The following is a 23,065-nucleotide window of genomic DNA, read 5'->3' as shown; positions in this document are numbered from 1 at the left end:
ATCTTTCCCATTGGAGACAGACGTCGGAAAACGTAATCTGGCCCGCGCTTTGATTTTGATTCAGATTCGTGATTTGCAAAACAAATCATTCAGACTGCTTTTTGAATGTTTTTGTTCAGTTCAAATCTAAAAAATTTGACTCAAATTATTCTTTCAACGAATCACACATCACTATTGCTGAACTGCATGCATTTTTACTCGTACAGCTGTTATTTTTTTGCGGTGTTCAGTAACAAAAGTAATGAAAGGGTCTGGCGAAGTTTTTCGGCATAAAAGTATCAATTTTATTTTCAAAATGTTGTGAACTGAAAGTTGAAGTCCAAAGAAATATTTATACTCAAGTAAAGTACAAATATTTATTTATTTATTTATTTTTTTTTTTTACTTAATTACAGCAATGAAGTATTTGTTACTATACACCGGTGTTTGGTAGTTTTGGGAACAGACACAGTCTCTATGTGATATCTAGATGATACAGTCTCTATCTGTTGTAGTTTATGTGATCTGTGTGACGTCTCATGGCAGCTAGCAAATGTTCGGGTAAGCCAGTTTTTCTGCTTCCTGACCTGGGCCCCAGTTAGTCAAATACTATCACTATTAAAACTATGAGCCACATTACTAGTGAGGAGAGTGGCACCTTCCCTGGAGGGATGGAGTCCGTCTCTCTTTAGCAGGTCAGGTCTACCCCAGAAACTCTTCCAATTGTCTATAAATCCTTTGCTGTTCTCCGGATGCCACTCAGACATCCAGCCATTCATTGACACTAATCTACTATAAACCTTGTCACCACGACGAGCAGGGAGGGGGCCAGAGCATATTACATCGTTTTTGCAAGTTCACACACCTCTTTAACATTATCTCTAGTGATCTCTGTCTGGCGAAGCCAGACATTGTTAGTGCTGACATGAATAACAATTTTAGAAAATCTACATTTAGCATTAGCCAGCACTTGTAAATTTGATCTGATGTCAGATGCCCGAGCCCCGAAATGCATTTAACAATAGTGGCTGGAGTCTCTTTTTTCCACATTCCTTACAATAGAATCTCCTATAACAAAGACGCTTTCAACATGATTCTCAGTGGGTGCATCACTGAGTGGGGAGAATCAATTGGAAACCCTAACAGGAACGGGAGAGTGGTGTTGCTTTGCTGTGCGAGTATGCTGCCGAGACGTCACCCAACCGCCCTGCTGCGAGGGCTCTACAGCTGGAACCAAAGTGTGTGTGTTGCTCACTGTTCTACCCGCATCCAAAACAGTATCTACCGGTTTCTCACTGACCTCCACTAGCGTTCGGATGTGTGACTCTGACTCATTAACCTTCTCCGTCAGCCTAACTAATTCCTTACATTCATCACATGTGAATCCCTCACTGCTGACAGAAGAAGCTATAGTAAACGTGGTATGCAATGCATGAAGTGATAATATGAGCGGATGCCATGACTTACCGCAATTGTTTGTTGTTGTTATGGTTGTTTCTTGAGCGGCAAGGGTTTGAGATCGATGTGAATTGTTTGCTGTTGTTGTGGTGGTTCCTTGAGATTGATGCAGTATTGATGCTTTGTAAGACACAGAGGAGAAAACGAATGTGCGCAGTCAATGCGAGGTGTAGACAAGCAAAAAAAAAAAAAAAGAGAACGGAAAAAGTAAACGGGTGCACGTGGTAATATACACGCAGTTGAAATGGTAGAAAAGCGGGGGGGAACGAAGCATGCGTTAAAGGATAAAACGATGAATGTAGAGTCGAACTAAGTGTTTCTGTCTTGCCTTGTGGAAGTTTACTGAGTAATGTAACTGCGCCTCCAAAGGCTGAATATTGGCCTAGCAGGCTGGAAAACCTCAGCTGAACAATGTGTGCCCTGGGCCTGGGGTTCACTCAAGCACACAATGGGCTCTTTGTCTGCATTCTTGCAGCTCACTGGGATTCTTTGTACAATATGCCAACTCAGTGGGGCCTGCGTGAGCATCTGGTGCCTAGCGCCCGGGCTGTGGCTACACCCGCCTTCCTAATTCAGGACACAACACTTGGGTGAGCAGCTTGTGTGTCAGGGCTCTATGGTTGAAGCTGTCCATAATTTTCTACTTTGGGTGCTGTAGGCTAAAGACAAGTCAGTTTGTTTAGCTGATGCGTGAAGCTGTCAGCTAGATCTTCTTTAAACAAGAAATTGAAACTTAACTCATTTTGATTTATATCAGAGTGCCCACAAAGTGGCCCCATTGTTAATTGTCTCTGATAGAAGCATTTATCACTTGCTTAAGTCCAACTTGTGAAATGTTTGACAGGGTTCGTACATGGTGCTTGAAGGGCTTGAAGTACTTGAATCTGGCTTTTTTACATTTAAGTCCTGGAAAAACTTTGAAAATAGCTATTTTTACCAAGAGGTGCTTAAAAAGTGTTTGAATTAAGAAGAACATTAAATACGTTGCTTAAATCATTTAATAAGTTAATTTATTTCTTTCTTTTCTGAAAACACATATACAATCCTGTTACAGAAAGACAACACATCCCCCGCTGTTACAGCCAAACAACAGATCCCCCCCAGCTTATTGCTCTCACACACACTCGTGTCATGAATCATGGCGAATAAAGGATTTATTTGAATTTTTTTTTTTTTGCATACTTCTCTCTGTGTGGTATGCTTCTTATTTAGAACCGCTTACATAAAAAATTAAAAAAAAAAAAAAAAAAAAAATATATATATATATATATATATATATATATATATATATATATATATATATATATATATATATATATATATATATATATAATATGCATTACTGTTGGTTCCATTTAAGAGTTCTCAAACATACTGCAGACAAAACACCGTACTAACACACTGTGACAGTGTTTCGAGAAGTGCTATTCAGTTGCGTATGCAGCAAGAAACATGCAACATGACCAGTAGTCAAATTGATGAACAAATGACTCTTATGAGCCGGTTCTTTTTAACCATATGGGCAGAGGTCCATAAGACTGCTGAAGCAGCACATAGACTGTGCTGTTACATAGCACCTGTTAGTTTTGGTAGCGCTGTTCAGAATGGGTCAATCACAATCGATTGTTACTAGTCGAGTATTTAAAAAAAAAAAAATTCATAGATACTGCTGTGGTGGATTTCACAAGTATGAATCCTTGCAACTATCAGTTTTAATTACAAATTACTCTCCAGAGTGAAAAAATTATCCAATGAGATGTAAAACGTTCTGAATTTTAATGCAGATCAATGGTGGATTCAGTTTTGTAAGCTGTCTAGCGCTCCCTTGTGTAAAGAGAGCTTTGTGCCTCACAAAACAGGGCTGTGTTTCCCAAAAGCATTGTAAGCCTAAGTAGATCGTCAGTGGTCTCTACGATCAGCTTAAGCTTGTGATGACATTTGGGTCAAGATCAAAATATGTTGACAAACATGTCCCTTGACTTTTAGTCATGAAAAAGCACATTTAAAAGGTATCATTCTATAACCTAACCTTTAATAATATGAAATGGCTTGACTCTGTTCTGCAAATTTTTTAGAAAGTATATGTGAATTTGTCAATTGCCTGAAAACAATCCTTATCCCCTTCATTTGGTACACTTCTATGACATTTACAGTTATTTATGTGTTTATTTTTTGCTGATTTTTAATAAAAGCATTAGTGTAAGGCCAAACAAGTGTGCAAAAAAAGCTAAACAAAATAATAATTAATCTAAAAAGAATGTTTGTTCCTTGATTTCATGGCATTGGTGTTATCAGTGTAAAATTAAAAAAAAAAGTTTTTTTATTGAAAATTAAATACAAAGATTTGTGCAAAAGAATTAAGGTCAAAGTTCAGAGGCTACTTAAATATGCATATAGTGATTTTCCCAACATGTTAAAAAGTAGAGCCCGACCGATAAGGGATTTTTGAGACCGATATCAATTTTAGAGGGGGAAAATTCACCGATTACCAATATGGTATTCCTTGTACACACATGACTGTGTGACAACACACAGATCCAGTGCCATCATTAAGTTTGCTGATGATACGACAGTGGTAGGTCTGATCACTGACAATGATGAAACAGCCTACATAGAGGAGGTGCACACTCTGACACACTGGTGTCAGGAGCACAACCTCTCCCTCAACGTCAGCAAGACCAAGGAGCTTGTGGTGGACTTCTGGAGAAAAGACAGAGAACACAGCCCCACCACCATCAATGGAGCACCGGTGGAGAGAGTCAGCAGCTTCAAGTTCCTCGGTGTCCACATCACAGAGAAACTCACATGGTCCGTCCACACCGAGGCCGTTGTGAAGAAGGCTCATCAGCGCCTCTTCTTCCTGAGACGGCTGAGGAAGTTTGGAATGAACCACCACATCCTCACACGGCTCTACACCAGCACTGTAGAGAGCATCCTGACTGGCTGCATCACTGCCTGGTATGGCAATAGCACCACCCACAACTGCAAAGCCCTGCAAAGTGTGGTGTGAACTGCCAGACACATCTTCGGAGGTGGGCTTCCCTCCCTCCAGGACATATATACCAGGCGGTGTGTGAAAAAAGTTCAGTGGATCATCAGAGACTCCAGCCACCCGAGCCATGGGCTGCTCTCACTGCTACCATCAGGCAGGTGATATCGCAGCATCAGGACCCTCAGTCAATTGCTGACCATTAAAATAAAGAATAAATAAAAATAAAATAAATAGCTAAGTAAACATCAGTATTACTGTTTAGTATCAGTCAAATGCTGACTATATTAATACTGCCGAGTCAAGATAAACAATGGCAGCGGTGTTACACTGTATTCTGCTATACATGTTCAGGGGAAACTTTCAACAGTGGAAAACCAGACTTTTAAATATTAAATTTTATAAATGCAACGGCAGGAATTGTTCGGTTGAAGGGGGTACCAAACTGTGAATCCTAAACAAAACAATTTGGTGAATACATGTTTACTCATTAGCTTCCACTCAGCTGACAACAATGAAAGTAGCTACGTGGTTAGCTAGTTAGCTATAAGCTCGTTGTGATGGAGAGTAATTTAATTTCCAGCATTGCGTCTCACCAACTAGGTAACATCATTGCGTGAAATCAACATTCAACAGACACAATCCACCACCGCACTGTTGTCTGCTGAGCTGCAAAAAGATGTTCTGATGTTTACCTTTCAATCTGCTATGTTACTGAATGCCCTGACAAACTATAGCTGGCTAACAGCAAACAGATGTGATAAACATGAGCGACATGGTTGTCAGGGACAGGGTTAATGTTATATTAGTTATATTGAAAAGGGAAAATGATGGGATCATTATTTATTAACTTTCAAGTATGTATTTCACAAACTAGTTAGCAAATTACCGAGAAGACACCGCTTAACTCCGCACCGCTTAACTCTGCCCTGTCTGCAGAGCCACTGTAAGCTCAGCTCTGTAAACGATGGAGTCGGAGCGCGCTCTGCTGGATGAACTACGTTATGACACCAGTCCAAGTATTGTTTTCTACATTATATGTTCTGAAAAAGTTTTCATATCGGCGCATATCGGTAAACATGTACACCGATACCGATAAATCTGTAAATTTCAAGAAGTGGTTGAGTTGTTGAGGCCTACTCAGGGTTATCATGGTTACAGTAAAGAGCTCTTCCTGCAGTTTGTATATTGGGACAATATGTACTAATATGTAGGGCTGTCACGATTACTCGATTTAATTTGATTACTCAATTTAAAAATATTCCTTGATTACAAAATTGCAGAATCGACAAATCGAAAATAAGATGGAAGTGACGCAGTCCACAGACGAGGGTCCAAACACATAATGAAAAGAGGTGCCAGCTGTGTGAGAGCACTTCACTTTATATTTGAAAAACCATAACATCAATTCGGAAATGCAACAGAAAAAGATGACATCCAGTTTTCATAGACCCGTTGGACACACTGGTCACTGCATGCGATTTGCGGTGCTATGTATCCTGATGCGTGAGAGAAGGTGAGCCATTCGTTTCTGCGTGACACACTGAACTCAGCAAAAAACACATTGGAATGCACTCTAAACCTATTTATCTACACAATCATTTGCAATATAGGCTTTTATGACCCAACATAAAATAATGTAATGACAAAGACATCCATTGGACTTCTTTAAAGTTAAAGTTACATACACAGTGACTGATGCACACGCAGTGACTGATGCTCCGTAAATCTGACTGAATCAAGACGATCTAAGAATGTTTTTTTGTAGATTGTAATTTGTGTTCCGTTCTGTGTAAATTACTATTTAAATGTAAATGCGTTCTTTCTCTTCATGTAAATTAGATTTCATGATGATTACATTTGTAATAGTTTGCAGTGCCCCACTTCCGATAAATATTTTGTCATTTATGGCCATTATCAGAGGTAAAACTCAATGTGGGAACCCAGAGAACTTTATTTACTAATAGAATAAAGCCGCAGCTCTGGATGCTGTCAGTCAAAGCTCAATGCGAGCCTTTAAAGACATTCTGCTTCACGTTCGCTCCGCACTGACACAATATAAAACTTTGGCATACCTGAAAAAGAAAAGAGTAGAAACATGAATCTCTCAATGACGTGTTTGCAGTTAATATTGTATTCTGTGTTGCGTTTAAGTGATGGTTAAACAGTGGCAATTTCTCAGGGCCAGCAAAGCCTTCTCTGCTGGTGTAACATGCCTAATAAATCCTTTCATTCTCATTGACCTTTTTGCCTATGTATTTTCAATTGCTTTCCACTCATAATTCATCTACAAACAAATAGCAAAAAACAAAGTTTATCCAATCAGAATGTATTCCTCGATGCTTACGAGCAAAGTGTGACAACTGTTTCACAAATCACATGCCCGAAGCCGAGCTCCTTAGCCGAAGCAGCACGTGAGTCTGAGCTCCACCCCCTCAGGCCTTCAGAATTTCCACAGAATCCCTCAACACTGCAGTGAGTAGGCATCTAAAGTCAGATTCATTAGCCAATCAGATTGATTTATTTGTTCTTGGTGGGTGTGGTCTGTAGGAAATGTCCCAGTCCAGGCCTTCTAGCTGGCCTCGAGTGACGCAATCATGCTTTAAGTGATGTATGTAATGTGAAAGCGAAGAGCGCGAGATCTTGCTGACGAATCAGCTGTCACTGCCTCATCACCACTGAGAAAGAGATCCTTATGGATTTAAAAACCTAAGATGTTCTGCATGATCGTGCAATTGGTTAATTAAACAGAAAGGAGGACTGATTTTCACTTAAAGCAAATTGGTAAGTGCTTTTTGCATTGTTATAGCAACATCAGGAGTTTTCTAAGTGTAAATTAGGCTGCTTGAGCATTGTGTCGGATCAAGTTTTGAAAAGTAACCGTGTACCCTGACGAAACAATTTATTGAAAGCAAAATTTAAATGGCAAATATTATTAGAGAGCTTTTCTTGGTATTAGACCTCCTTGGTTCTGGCTTTCGTGCATGGACATGTTTTTAAAATGTCAATTGGTATTATTAGTTGGCTGCGACATAATATATGATACGTAATGTGTGGCATATGGTGTCTTGTTCATTGTGAAAGTGTTTCCTTAATGACATGAATCGCACTGAAGGCCTAAACTTATAATGCACAAGCCGTGGCTGTAGTCAAATGTAAGTGATAGTTCTCCATAAAGTAGCTGAACCATGAATATAACTAATTCACAATATATAAGATTGATGGGCTGACATTGCTTTTGAAAAGATAAAATATTTTATTTCCATTGCCTGTTTTCCCATATTTGAGTTCCAAACTGAAATGGGTAGATCATGTTGAACTAGTTAAAAAAAAGTAGATCTTGCATTAGGGCTGGGTGATATGTAAAAAGTATTTTATTGATAATCACCTTAAAATACATTGTGATATCTAATTACATCGTCAACCCCCCTGCTGAGGGTCATGAATTTTTTTGCTTTATTGACTTTGCTTAAAAATTGTTTTTATTGAAACACGAAAAACATAAGCAAAAGACATTTCTAAATTCAAATTGCACTTTTTCGTTTAAAGTGCAATTTGAATTTAGAAATGTCTTTTGTTTATGTTTTCTGTGTATCAATAAATGAATTACATTTTTAAAGCAAAATCAATAAAGGAAAAAAATGCACGACCCTTGGCAGGGGGGGTTGATGATGTAATCTGATATTGCGATGTTTAACTGTATTACCAAAACACAAATCAAACACATTCGATAAGAACACACATTTGCCAGCACTATTTTGGGAACACAAGGGAATTTATTTGTACTTAGTTCTTATTTAACCACCTAATTTACCATCTCAAATGGCTCCATTTGCCATCACGCAAGCATCCGTCAATGACACCAGAGGGAAAATTACTAAAAGCCTACAGATTAAGAACTAAAGACAACCATAAATGTAAAGATAATAATAATCATAATAATAAAGCCTAATAAATTCCCTTGTATTCCCAAAATAATGCTGCCAAATGTGTAGTCTTATCGAATTTGTGTTTGTATTGTGTTTTGGTAATACAGTTAATGCTGCCTAAAGAAAAGAAAATGGAACTCAATTTTAGGTTCAAAATGTTTTTCTATGATTTAATCACTTTCGTCTTTGTTTCTTTAATACAAAGATATATATTACTGAACCTGCGGAGTTGCATTCACAATGCATGCCAACCGTGTGGAAATAAAGCTAACTAAACTCAAAGCACCTCCCGAGATGACCGGAGATAATTTGAAGCATTCTCATAGACGACATTATTCTTGCAAACAGTTTTCAGACGAATGAAATGGAGAAAAAAAAAAAAAAAGTGAAAACTCTTTACATATACTTGTTCCACGAGACAGGCTCGCGTTGCACGCCGACATGCATGTATTTCACATGACAGGCTCATGCTGCATGCCTCTGAACAAACAGCGAATCAGACACAAGCATAGACGGCTTTTCTTTTGTCTGTTTTTAAAAATATAATAGTGTTTCTTCAAGAGTGTGTCTTTTGTGACGAAAAGCATTTCTTGACATGCGTCACTCCAAGACGTCTTACAGGTCGCCCGCCTGTTGCGGGTAGATGAGCAAAATTACTCACGCATGAAACACCTGCATTTGGAAGAGGAGCTTGTGAAGTGGATTCAGCCTCGTCACATTTTGTGGGTGGCAGGTGCTAGTTTCACACCCTGGCCGCTCTCTAATATATTTGGCGACTTCCCAGATCCATGGTTTTGCCATTTCCCAATATTGTCAATCATTGTCTGTTCGCAATCGGCATAGGGATCTTTGTAAGACATCGTCGATATCCGATTACATTTATCCTATCGCCCAGCCCTATCTTGCATTTAAAAAAAAAAAAAAAGGTAGGCACACCTGGAGTAGCTAATCTCTGTCAGCTTGAATTATATATATATATATATTTATTTATTTATTTTATTTTTTTTTTAATTATAGATCTGCTTTGGATGTCTGTTGGCTTTAGATGTTGTTTGCACAATCATTTTGTTGTTGTTGTTCTATCGTAGAGTATGTCAAAACTTAGGCTAATTAATGCATTTTAGCCAAACGTGACTTCACCTCGACAACTTTATGCAATCTGAGTTAAATAATTTTTTCTGATTACTCGATTAATCGTCAGAATTATCATTAGAATGCTCGATTACCAAAATAATAGATAGTGACAGCCCTACTAGTATGCTCAGGGAGATCCTGTAGATTGATGGAGTGTTGCCTTATTTAGGATTAAAGCCCTAGGTAAACTTCCATTTTGATGTGAACGTTCAGCATCTGCTTGGAGTCGAACACGAGCCTGTCAAAGTATACTCCATATAACTGTGCGCAAATAAACAGGTGGTTGGCGCATGCACACTATGACTACTATGAGACTCCGGACTATATCTCTTCAGGAGTTTAGACCCATAACGATGTCTTTATATTTCTTCAGACTCGAGTTATACAAATGCAGAAATCTCTACACCTTCTCACACAAGCTCTCTTGACTTGCACATCCACTGTTGTTGTTGATCTCCTGATTACATCTTCTAGCATTTATTTGTGACAGCAATGGCTCAAATGTGATTGTTGCCACCTTGTGGACCCACTAATTAGTGCAAATAACTCGAGGTGCATTCTGGTTAGAAAAATCATGCTGTGCGCATTCAGTGCTTGAGCACTCTTCTGACAAGATTTTACATCACGCCTCCTGTACGCAGACACTCAGTGTTCACGTCTCTCAGAAGAATATTTTGGGCTTAACTCCAAGATTTAAACCAATTCCAGAAGTATATTTTGGGCTTAATTCCAAGATTTAAACCGATTCCAGTTTAGAACAAAAAAGAGGCTAACAAACAAATTTGATAATACAATATTTTATTTTATTTATTTTTTTTTTTTTTTTTCTCTTCTAAATGCATTTTAGAGCTGTGAGTGAAATATGAAATAGTGGATCTAAAGATTTTGCTTTGCAAACTGCAGCACTGTTTTGGTCTACATGCATACAAACTTAGGGCCTATTTACACTTGGCCACTTCATACATTTTTACTGATTGGATTGCTATCCGATTGAAAAAGCTCATTTCATTTTCACTTTGCCACATCAATATGTCTCTGCCAAATGGATATAAATCCGATCTTCAATTCCAGCACTATATGTAAATAAAATAAAAGCTTCGGAGATTATACTAATTTCGGTCAGTGAATTAAAAATATGTGCTTTATTATTTGATTCTAAGTGAATTTGCCCAGTGTGCGAGTGTCTGTGTATGGGGGCACTGTCTGTTTTTCCCCCTTGGGGCTTGTCGTAGATAAGATGCGTAATGCGTGTCAGCCGCGCTCGTCAGTGTTTAGTTTGTTTCATCTGCGATCTGCATCAAATAAATGAGGAAAAAAGTTCTGTCTCTCCTACAACATGCATTCCTCCTTTTCTTTGTTATTATTTACTGCGCGACAAAAGCCCAATGTAAATATTCGGTGACAGCTGTTATGTTTCGCTGTTTTCCTATGCTGATGTAGTGCTGTTTGGGCGGGGTAAAGTTTATATGTGAACAGTTTCATCTGGAATGCATCTCAAACCACCTCCTGAAGTGGTCTGAGCGATCAGATTGCAATCCGTCTCGAATGCGTTTCCGAGGACATTTACACCTGGTCTTTTCATGATCTGGTAGCTATACAGTCAGTGAAAATGCATGAAGTGGCCAAATGTAAATAGTCCCTTACAAATCTTATTTGTTTGCACCAAAGACAACTTTGGCTCTGACTGCGTTTGAATTACTTGGGCCTGCTTGGCCAGAGCTTATCATCCACTGGGTTGGTGCTGATGGTGTCAAGCACACTGTACATCTAGTTCCAATAAACACATTTAAAACCATAAACAAGAGTGAAGCTTGTGTAGATAAACTTAAATTTATTTAAAAACTGTGCCTGCAAGCCACTAGACTTATAGGATTTAAATCTTTTCTCTCTCCAGAAAAAAGCCAAAGGTGTAGAGCTGTTTGACCAGATCATGTATCACCTGGACGTTGTAGAGAAGGATTACTTTGGCCTGCGCTTCATGGATTCAGCCCAAGTTCCGGTAAGAGTGATGGATTTTCTGGAAAGTGTATGCAAGGTTTGATATGTTGGGTGATTTGACTTACACTATGGGCCTGGCACATTCAAATCCAGTGCTACTGCAAAATAAATGACAATCAGGAGCTTTCCCTATAGATCTGTTGAACATTTACATTTCTTCAGTTTCAGCTATTTTTAATGTTTATTGTGCAGCATATAATAGCCCTCAAATTTATATTAAATATAGCTGCAAGCAGCAGTTAACGGGGTTCAAGCTATTAAGGTCCTTTAAGTACATATGCAACCAATATTAAGTATTAGACAGCCCATTAGCACCTAAAACAATGATAAAGTGCTTTATTTTTTCAGAACCATCACGTTAGGTAGCACAGACACGTTGCATTTTTTACATTCATGACTGTTATAGCGCCACCAAGAGGCAGAGGTGCGATTTTGTTCATGTGCCTCAGATTGACGTCCTACATAAATGTCCAAAATTTGGTGATAATATTGCATTCCGTTCAAGAGTTATAACAAGTAAATGTGGCTACGCCCACTTTGAAAGTTTTGGCGTACCGTTGCGATGATGAATCGAAAGTTCAAACCTTTTTTATAATTATTGATAGTGGGACTCCAGAGAATCTCTCTTCAATGATTTGTTTCCAATCAGGCGAACGGCCTAGGACTAGTTTGAAAAAGTATTTTTTTTAATAATCTTAAATATTTAACAAACCATTTGATTCACACCAATGCTTCTTGAGGCAAAGTTGTTCAGAATAAGGTAATCTATCATATGGTATGAATAACGTGTGTCTGAGTGAAACTCAGTGGTATATACAACGATTTACATGCATGAAAAACACGATAGCTCCTCCCGGTGGCCAGTGTTTTTCAAATTTTGCACAGACCTCTTGGGCCAAGAGACAAATAGGCCTACCACGTTTCATTCCAATCTGCCTTTTCTAACCCTATCTAATAGCTGCTAAAAAATTGATTGGTCAATGGTGGCCATGTTTTTCAAGATATGAGACTGGCCTTGATGGCATCTTGGATAAAGACATTGCATGCACAATTTCAAGTTGATTGGACTAAGGGTTCCATAGTTAGAGCCATTTTTTAGATTTTTCATTATTATAGCACCACCAAAAGACAGACGCACACTTTTTTGTGTGTGTGTGTCCTCAGAATGACCCCATACATATCTGTACCAAATTTGGTGACATCTCATTCCGTTCATGAGTTATAACCATTTTAGTAAAAGTGGCCACGCCCACTATGTGTTTTGGCTTACCTTTTGACGATGAATCGAAAGTTCAAAATTCCTTTTGATAAATGTTCTCTGCTGATTTTTTTCTGCACTGGTTTGGTTCCGATCGGGCGAACGGCCTAGGACTATTTTTTAATTTTTTTTAAACAATCCAAAATAGTGGGAAAACGAAAGGGAGGAGCAAATATTTTATGGTGTTTCAAAAAGATTTGCCATGACACAAGGAATCACAGGAAAAAAATAATATTGTTCCTAGGCCTTACGGTTCAAGAGTTATGGCCCAAAATGTAAAAAAAATTAAAATGTTTATTTTGTTCACTGTAGCACCCCCCTTTGGCCGATCGGGGCGAGTCCTTGCGTATGGCTAGCCAACCAGAGTACTACATTCCCCAATGTTTCAAGTCTCTAGGCCTTATGGTTTGGTCTGCACTATCAGTTTTGGGGCAGAATAATGATCCTTACAATTACAATTGGGCTTCAGGACACATTCTAATGAGCTTTCATTGGCTGTTTCTATAACTTCAAGAATGATACCATAAAATCTGCTAAACAGCAGCATACAGAGCTCAGGCTAGTGCAGAGTGTTACATGCAGAATGGAGAGAGGGAGGGTAGAGCGAGTAAGGAATGTTTGGAAGAAGAGATTGAGACGCTCTATTCTTCATCAGCATGAGTGCCTCCTCCCTCCACATTGTTTATGCATCACCCTGTTAGAGCAGCCCAGCTCAATGTACGGGACAGAATTTTGTAGAGCGTTTAGGCAAAGCTGGTTTCTAATAAATGTTTTGCATTTTTAATATGCAATGATATAGCATGCCATTAGTAATAATTAGTGATGTATTTGAAAACTAATTGGTTAAGGTAGTCAGTGTTTATTGACTGTTGGTAATGTCTTGAATAAAAAATACGTGACATGTTTCATTTTTATACATTTACAGCACTGGCTTGATGTCACTAAAAGCATCAAAAAACAAGTCATAAGTAAGTAGATTGCCATTTCATTGCCCAAGCATTGAGTTCTGTAACCATGCTGATCTGGCCAGGCTTGATTGTATGATCAACTTTAGGGGTGTAAAATGTTAAATATGATGGGCTATAATTCCCATAGAGAATTATCCATGGTTATTCACCCAGAAGCTGTTTCAAAACCTAGTGAGCTGCCTTGTCTACATAGGCAGCTGCCTTCCAAGGCAACATCCTAACTGAAATGGAATCTTATAAGTGACTTATGTGGAATGCTCTACATAGACGCACAAATAGACTCCTCTCACAATTGATTCCTGCCAATAATAATCATTAAATAATCATTATAACTAGGGCTGTCACGATTTGAAATATTACAAAATATTTGCGATTAGGACGATTAATTGTCTGTTTTAAGGTTTTCACGCTTACGGCGAATTATCATACAAATGGTCATACTTAAAGAAGCTCTAAGCGATTAGCCGTTCTGCTTCCACAAAATTGAGCCGTTGGGTTAGCCATTGCCCCTCTTTCCAAAACCTTGCATTCCAAAGATACCACCAAATGAGCTTTATTGAGGCCAACATTGTGCAGAAACGGTTGTTAAAAACAAAAATAGCGCCCTCAACTTACAACTGTTCTGAACAACACATAATAAAAATGGCAGCAAGCCTCAATAATTTGCTGCAACTACAACACAATGAGAAAGCGCAAAATGATTGACAGGCAGAAAGCGTTATTGTCACTTTTTTGTTTTCTGTTTGCAGAGTCTAGATCTGTCACAGAGACCAGTGAGATATCTCACTACACTTGTTTCATTAATATCTGTCAGGGAGTAGGAACGTTTTTTGTATACCTATCCATGAAGATGCTTACAGCACTTTTAAGGTCATTTGTTCGTATTTAACTTGGAATCACATACTAAAATTAAATATATGATTTCCTTTAAGTCTTTTTAAAGCCTGAAGAAATATTGTACAGGTATGGAATAAGGATGGGCATTTTGGTCATTTTGTCTACTCGAGTACTCGTCAAGTACTCGAAGGGCAATGGCATGTACAAAACTGTATATATAAGAACATGTCTGACAAACGTCTTTGGCTGCTGCATTGCATCTTATTCCACTGCATCCTCTATTCATTGTTATAGGCTGTTATAAAGTAATCTGTGACAAAATGTACAAAATATTGCTTAATCAAAATATAATGCATCATATTTTGTCATTATGTGAAGATTTGCTGCCCAACTCAATGAAAGAATGTGCACAATACGTGTCTGTCTGTTCTTCCTTCAGGTTACCGTAGTAATCTAAGTAAGCGCACACCAGTTTTTTTTGGAGACTGTCTGAACCGTCTATTTTCAAATCGCTGTTGGATTAACAGGAGACGCCATAACCATCACGTTTTTAATATGCGTGTTAAGTTGAAGTTCAGTTTTGAAGATGATTCTGTTCCATTTAGCTGCTCTCTGTCTAGCTGTTTGAAACATTTGTAGTGCATTGAGTCCACTGCCACATGCCTGGTGTGTGTGTGTGTGTCTCCCCAAGTTTTCGCTCCTGTGGGGAAAGCCGCAATGCTCCTTGTTGTTGCTGTGTTGATTCATGAAGCTCCATTCAACTCGGAGAGTCTGAATTTCCACCTTTCAAGTGGGGAAAGTGCAACGGAATGACACTTTACGTCCGACTTCTAACTTGGAAACTTGGAAACTTCTAACTTGGAAATATTTAATGTTTTGGTGCATGTGTGTTTGACTGGCCAACGTCAGTTTCATATAAATTTTGTATATAAGTTTCTTTGGACTATAAGTCGCAGGACCTTTCAGATGAAAAAAAAACTAGACTTGTTTCAGAAGTCCCATTTGGGCTTGTTTTGTATATCAAATAGCGCTAAGAGGTCCTTTCTCCATCATTTTAATAGGGAAGCGTTGTTGTGTGTGTATTTGTGGTGTGTGCGTTAGTGTAATGACTCTGGGCGGACACATTACAAAGGTTCTGTCCTCCCAACAAGTGTTTATGCTGGTTTATGATGCATTAATGGTAATGTGCTAATAGCGATTAAGAAAAATTAACACGTTAAACCATTTTCAATTAATTACATGCGTTAACACATTAATTTTGTCAGCTTTTAATATAATATAAAATAATGATACAAGATATTAAATTATGCAATAGTAAAATATTTTTTTCCTAAATTCCTCACTTGACGAGTCACAAAAATGCAGCGTTCATGGCATTTCTATTTCTTGAAATTCCACTATTTGGAAAGTAAGATCAGATGATTATTTGATAATCGCAACAGGTCTACGTATCACTTACACTTTGATATCTTAGGGGCCATTTACACGACAACGTTTTCAACCAAAAACAGAAAACTTTTTATGCGTTTTGGCTGTTTGTTTACACGACAATGGTGTTTTGGTGCCTGAAAACGCAAATTTTTGAAAACGGGTTTCAAAGTGCACGTTTTTGAAAATGATGCCGTTATCGTCTCCATGTAAATATACAAAAACACGAATTTGTGAAAATGATGACGTAATGCGCACACGTATTATGTGTTCAGTCTATAGGCATGCGCACGTACTTCAAAACAACGTGCGAGATATTCAAATCTACAATGCCGAACTACAGGACTGTGTTTGTGCTGCTCAAGATTTTGAGTTTATTGACGCTTAGTAATAATGCAACCTCATCGTCCGTCCAGACAAAATTGCTCTGCTTTCACCATCTTCATTGTTTGTATTCACCGCTCTGTGGAAGAATGCTTATGTGCGCAGGAGTGTAGTGTTTTTTTACAAAGTGACATCGCCAACTACTGGCCTGGCATGCATAATACAGCGTTTTTAGTCGTTTCGCGGATCCGTGTGAACGGGGATCGTTTTGACAACGTTGTCATCTGTACGCGAAACTTTTCAAAAACGCAAAGGAAAAATGTTTCCGTTTTCAGTACATCGTTGTCGTGTAAACGTACCCTTATAAGGCAGCATAACGTTTTGGAGCAGCCTTTGTATTAGGAGTGCAGCTTATGATGACTTATAAGAAAATTTCACCCAAAAAGGAAAATTGTCATCAGTTACTCACCACCCCTCATTTTGTTAAAAACCTGTGCAACTTTCTTAGTTCTGTGGAACACAAAAAGAAAATGCAGAACTATGGATTCGGGACAACATGGGGTGAGTAAATGATGAGAGAATATTCATTTTTGGGAGAAAAACTATTCCTTTGAAATACTGCCAAAGCAAGCAGCACACTAGGTTTTGGGACAGAGCTAGGTTTATAATTAGCCTTCCTGAGTGCTCTAATAAATAACTGTTTGTAAAAGGTTAATGCTTAACTATGTCTGTGAAGGTCAGGTAGCAATGAACCATAAAAAGGAGACTCCTGTTCCTCATTCCTTACCTGAAGTTCTCCCTAAAATTTCTATACTGCAATGTACATGCTTTATCTCCTCATGCACTTTTAGTAAGGCATTTTGCCTTGTTTACATGTTTATTACATTCTGCTTTGTCTTGTTTAAGTTGGACCACCATATTGCCTCCATATGAGAGTAAAGTTCTACTCCTCTGAGCCCAACAACCTGCACGAGGAACTAACAAGGTTCATCACCTGTTTATGTCATTAACAGTGTAATGTTCACTTAAATGTTTTACTCAGACTCCTTTTTCATTCATCTGTTGTAGATACCTTTTTGTACTACAGTTAAAGCAAGACATTCTCAGTGGCAAGTAAGTGATTAGGAGATTTATTGTCATTCAAATTAACTTTCGATTTTGGAAATCCCAGAAAATTGACATTCCAATAGATTAACATACTGTTGATAAGAACTTCTGCTACATCACGGATTACATTTTATGTCTTAAACTGCATTGTTTACATACTTATGTAGACTTGGGCAAACCTTAATATTAGTTTTCTTCATGGGTTATTACCAATGTGGGAATCCTTTAACAGTGGGTCATGAAGGGCAGTTTTAAATAATTAAAAAAATCTCTAGTGACGGGTGTGTCTATAATATGCTCTGTAGGTTAGAGTGCCCATTTGACACAGCGGTGGAGTTGGCTTCATACTCTTTGCAGGGTAAGTGATGGCACTGTAAGTTTCTTGAAATCCATTCAAGAAACTGATTATACTGTAAAGTTCAATGTACTATGTAAACATATTGCAACTTTCATAACTCAGTCCAACGTCTTGTTTTAAAGTACCACAACTTTCTGGATCAGAGAAAGTGTAGAACATAATCATGAAAAACAAAATTCACTTAATGAATTGACAAAGTAGAAGAAATATGATAATGTATAATATGAACTCCTTTATAAATCTGTGATCTATTGAGTAAAAGCTTTTTTACCGTGGAGTGATGGGGCATAGTACAGTGCAGTTTTATTTTTCAGTTTTACAGTAGACTGTGCATTAGAAAGCAAGGCATCTTTTTCTCATTTTGTAATCTTTCTCAGAAGTAAATGGTAGGTCGTTAATGTGGGTCTGAGAGAAAGCACCCCCTTGTATCCCTCTTCCTGTGCTCACAGCACTTTGAAAGTAATGGCACTATCCTGTCATTCACAAATGCACTACTTAAACTCATACATGCTCTGCTGGTTTGGTCACACTATCATGTTTTCTCAAGTTGAGGGTCAATACCTGGCAGGAATAGTAACTGTTGAAGAGAATGATCTGACCTCTTTCTGTAATCATGGTGTTTTCAAGCTGTTGTCATGGTAGCTGCTGTAGAACAATTTATAAAGCAGAACTTGAAGATTGTAACATGACAACTAAGGCCACATTTACACTGGCAACAAATTACAATGTTTTCATTGGTATCTGGCACAGATCAGATATTGTTGCGTGCATGTAAACAGCAAAAACACATGAGATTTGGCGAGGTTTGAGAAAGTTTCAGGTTGAACATTTAGCAGCTGTTTGAAATGTGATTAAAAACAATGGCTGGGTCTCAAAACCTGTTTGCTGTTCATCATTTAGCTATAACACTTTGCCATGTATCGTTCAGCTATAACACTTACCTTTCAGCTGAACTGGGTGATTGTGACCCTGCCGAGCATGGTCTTGACCTGGTGTCAGAATTCCGCTTCATCCAAAACCAGACGGAAGAAATGGAAGTAGCCATCTACAATGCCTGGAAGGAATGCAGGTATAAACAAAAGAGCTCACTCTATAAAAACGTATCTTTTGTGACTCATAATGACTCTTCTTAAATAAGTGCTAAGAGATGAAATCTAAATGTAAATCAGGTGGATAAATGTCAATAAGTAGGTCACAACCTTTAACTCTTCTTGGATCTCTCCTGTCTACTCAACCAAATCTCTACTGTTGACCCCGACCACTCCACATTTATGAATTATGACCTATTGCTGTAGCCTTGACTAGCTGTAATCTAGAGCAGATGTTGAGCAGCTCGGGTTGTTTCAGTAGCCAAACCATAGACTTATTTGCTGTGTTCTGCGCAGTTGCCACTGTGACATCGTTTTCGTTATTAAAACAGATTAATTATATATCGGCACCCTGTATTGTGAGTAATTTGCTTCAAATTTTTTACCCTATGTCACAGGGGCCAGACGCCAGCACAAGCTGAGATAAACTACCTGAACAAGGCCAAATGGCTAGAGATGTATGGAGTGGACATGCATATGGTCAAGGTATGCAGATCATTCACACTCTTACAGGTTTAGTGCATTTGAAGCATGCAAGAACTCGTTAATATCAGGATGTTGAGGGGGGATGCGTTTATGTTTCATATGACTCTTCTTTATGTTACTGCCTCCTCCAGGCACGAGACGGAAATGAATACAGCCTGGGACTGACCCCCACTGGAGTGCTCGTGTTTGAGGGGGAAACTAAAATTGGCCTTTTTTTCTGGTGAGAACTCCCTCACCAAAAAATGTGTAATTTTTGAGCCACTAGCGGCACCAAACAGAATTGCAAAAAAGAACTAGACTTTTATTATTTTGATATTCTGCTCAAATTAACAGAGCACAGGGCCACAGTGTTTACACTCTTCATTAAGTCATTGAATGGCTTACTTTATATATGTCTTTGCACATTAAACTGGTAGAAGACAAATCATTTTAACCTCAAACCAATTACACACTTCACCCTTAACCATCAGTGTTTGGAAACATGTTTAATATTTGTCATCCAGCTATTGTGTCATAGTTCAAGCTGCAACTGACTGATGAAAGCATTTGTATTTAAAGCAAGTTGGTTATCTGTGCACAGGCCCAAGATCACACGTCTGGATTTTAAGAAAAGCAAACTCACTCTGGTGGTAGTGGAGGATGATGAACAGGTAATGCAGGAGACAGAAGAGGTAAAAACACAAACACAAACTCCCACTCCTACAGGTTCACACTGTGCAAATCAGCTAGTTATTAGGGGTGATCAAAAACATAAAGCATCATTTTTATTCTTTATAGCTTTAAACTGCTGCAAAATGCCTGTCATCCCATTAGTCCACTGCAAGACTACAGAATCCTGACCAAAATGTGCAGGGGATCAGTGTGTAATTTTACCTTTTCCTAAGGCCCTGTTTACATCTGGTATTGACATCTGTCTTGGGTGATTTGAAATGATCAGCTAAGACACATTGCCATTTACAGCTGGTATTAACATGTGTCTTAAATGTGTTTGCTGTGACCACTTCTGATCAGATTTTGTGATTTTGCATATTTGGTTGTTGGTATCTGTATCTCTTATCTGTATTTCTTGCTCTCTACTTGTGATCAGATTACAAAAGATTTATGTAAATACCAAGTGTAAATGGGGCTTTACATTCTCTTACCTGCAATTTATCAAAGAATGAACATTCTTCCTTCTGCAGCTGTGAGGGTGAAATATGACAGCAGTCTTAATCAATGATACAGCATGGCCATACTTTTGTGTAAAGTTGTCATCCGTCAGAGGCCTCTTTCTGATGTGGTGTATAATGTTTAGCTCAGGTTTTAGAGAGAAGAGGATACAGTGGCTTAAGCAATACAGAATCATTATCTTTTCTGCTCCTGATGTGCATTGTCAAAGAATAGCTGAGAATAGTGTTTTTCTTTTTTTCTCCCTCTCTCTCCTGAACAGTTCCCTGTAACTTTTAACTGTCATGTCTAATGATAAAAAGGCAAAAATCAATAAAACTGATATCATATACCGTCTGCAAATATGCACATATCTCATTTAAACAGATGTAATAAACCAACCTCACATATCTTGAGCTGATCCAGCATCTTGTGGAGAGCTCATAAATCTTTCTCTGAAGCACGTATTCTATCAGCCTCTCCTCAGCAGTTTCCTGTCACTTAACTTTCTTTTCTAATGATAAAAGGCAAATATCAATAAAACTTGTATTATATACCTTTTGCAAATATGCAGATATCTCGATTAAACAGATACAATTCACAAACCTCACGAAAATCCAGTGTTTTCTTCTTGTCGAGCGCTCATCTAATGTCTTCCTCTGATGCACATATTCCATCAGCCAGAATCAAAACTTCAGGATCAAAAGTTCCTCTGATTCACAACTCATGACGGTCACTCCTTGACTATCCAAGCAGGTGATCCAGGCCTTTTAAACTGTCAGGAGACTGCTGCTCGCGCTGGATCCGCACGAGGGCATGGGTGCAACTTCAAAGTAAAAGCGCTTCACGTGTGCTATAAGTAAATGTCATATTCACTATGCACTTTATGCAGTTGATTTGATTTGGTATTTTTTGAGAAAATGCGATTTGTTATTGTGCACATGCCATCCATGGTTGCTGGACTACTGTGTGTACTGTTATTTCCTTCTTCCTAATATATTAACAATTTCTTCATGGGCAAATTAATTATTAAAATTGGATGATTAAACAGAAATCAGAAGAAACTATTTACTTTTTAAAATACAAAAAAAAATTTAGATTCTTTTTTTAAGTTAGTGTTGTGTGAAATTGAGTAAATATAGTGCTAAATAAGAGTTTATTAATTTTTTTATAGCAATTTTATGTTTTTGATATTTATTATATTGTGTGATATCAGCATTGTATTGGCCTGTTGGCCACCATGTTCTCTGGATATCGGCATCGGCCATTAAAAAACCCATATCGGTCGATCACTAGTTATCTCATGATTAGGTTAGGATAACTATATGAGGTTTACGATTTGATTTAATCTCAATCCGATATAATTACACTTAAATGACAAAGTATGACCATTTTTCTTTTTAAATGTTTGTGCAAAATGCACATTATAATTTCTCATCAAAATAAAGTTCTTTAATACAAAATGTAAATGCTCAAATTTTAAATAATAAGAGTTTCTCATATACCTTTCTCTGTAAGAAAATATCACAAACAAATAAGCTTTAAAAAAGAATAATGGGTACATTCAAAAGTATGTGAAAGTGTACATTTATTTTTTTATAATTTGTTGGTCATTATTATAATCACATTTTAACTTTTAAAAAAATATAAAATTCTAAATTCAATCAATTAATATTAAATCTTGAAATTGTATTAACACTCATATGATCCATCAATGTTTGAAATAATGTGTACAATTTCCAATTAGTTGAGTTTGTGGTCATTTGTATTACAAGCTTAAAAAGTTTACTGTCACTTTAAGAGTTCAACGAGCATGTCACAAACTCACACACAGTGCACCGGTTTATTAAAGAAATAGTTCACCCAAAAATGAAAATTTGCTGATAATTTACGCACCCTCAGGCCATCCAAGATGTATCTGAGTTTCTTTCTTCATCAAAACAGAATTTAAGACTTTTAGGATTTCATTTCATGCCTCCTCCTCTAAACAATGCAAGTGAAGGTACTCCATTTTTTGACGGTCCAAAATGCATATTTAGGGTGCATCAAAATAATCCACACGACTCCAGTTGACAAATAAAGTTCTTCTGAATGCAAACAATTGATTATTTTTAGAAAAAAAACAATACTTATATAATTCTTAACTACAAATGTTCACTTTTGACATAAGCTCATTGGTAAGGTCACGCGTCACGTGGAGGAGGAGTCAGGAAGCACGTCATTATCAACAAATTTTAATTTTTGGGTGAACTATTCATTTGAGGAGAAAGAAGTCTGTTTTTTTTTTTTGTGCATCCCTGCTATTTGTGTTTAAAATGTATATTTCTTTTTACTTTTTTATTTGAAAAGATATTAGAAGATACTTTATTAAATGAAAGTTGAGTGTGGGATCTCATCTCATCTTTGAGGACATATTACATGGAATAAAGTTTGTTTTAATCTCATGCACTTTTCAACAAAACAAGGTGATTTTTCCAGGTATTCCAGTATTACATTTCTAAAGGGTAAATTCAAGAACTTTAAGCACTTCAAGGACCTTGTGCGAACCCTGTAAGCAGTGAAGAAAAAAGCGCATTAG

General features: G+C 37.7%; 1 protein-coding gene across 5 annotated transcripts in view; it reads left to right on the top strand.

Moving 5' to 3' along the window:
* LOC127447117 (band 4.1-like protein 5) overlaps positions 1–23,065 on the top strand; it is an 88,988-nt gene that overhangs the window by 24,870 nt on the left and 41,053 nt on the right. For 4 of the 5 annotated variants that reach the window (XM_051708713.1, XM_051708711.1, XM_051708710.1 and 1 more), the window contains exons 3-11: positions 11,384–11,488; positions 13,671–13,713; positions 17,209–17,287; positions 17,371–17,415; positions 17,715–17,767; positions 18,716–18,836; positions 19,254–19,341; positions 19,473–19,561; positions 19,922–20,012. In XM_051708713.1, the coding sequence (XP_051564673.1) occupies positions 11,384–11,488; positions 13,671–13,713; positions 17,209–17,287; positions 17,371–17,415; positions 17,715–17,767; positions 18,716–18,836; positions 19,254–19,341; positions 19,473–19,561; positions 19,922–20,012 (714 nt within the window). The remainder of the gene's footprint in view (positions 1–11,383; positions 11,489–13,670; positions 13,714–17,208; positions 17,288–17,370; positions 17,416–17,714; positions 17,768–18,715; positions 18,837–19,253; positions 19,342–19,472; positions 19,562–19,921; positions 20,013–23,065) is intronic. The other variant, XM_051708712.1, reaches the window with a different exon arrangement.

Source organism: Myxocyprinus asiaticus, chromosome 10 (genome assembly GCF_019703515.2).
Source record: "Myxocyprinus asiaticus isolate MX2 ecotype Aquarium Trade chromosome 10, UBuf_Myxa_2, whole genome shotgun sequence".
Lineage (NCBI taxonomy): Eukaryota > Metazoa > Chordata > Actinopteri > Cypriniformes > Catostomidae > Myxocyprinus > Myxocyprinus asiaticus.
The sequence above is the reverse complement of the archived record's forward strand: the minus strand, read 5'-3'. Positions and strand labels throughout refer to the sequence as shown.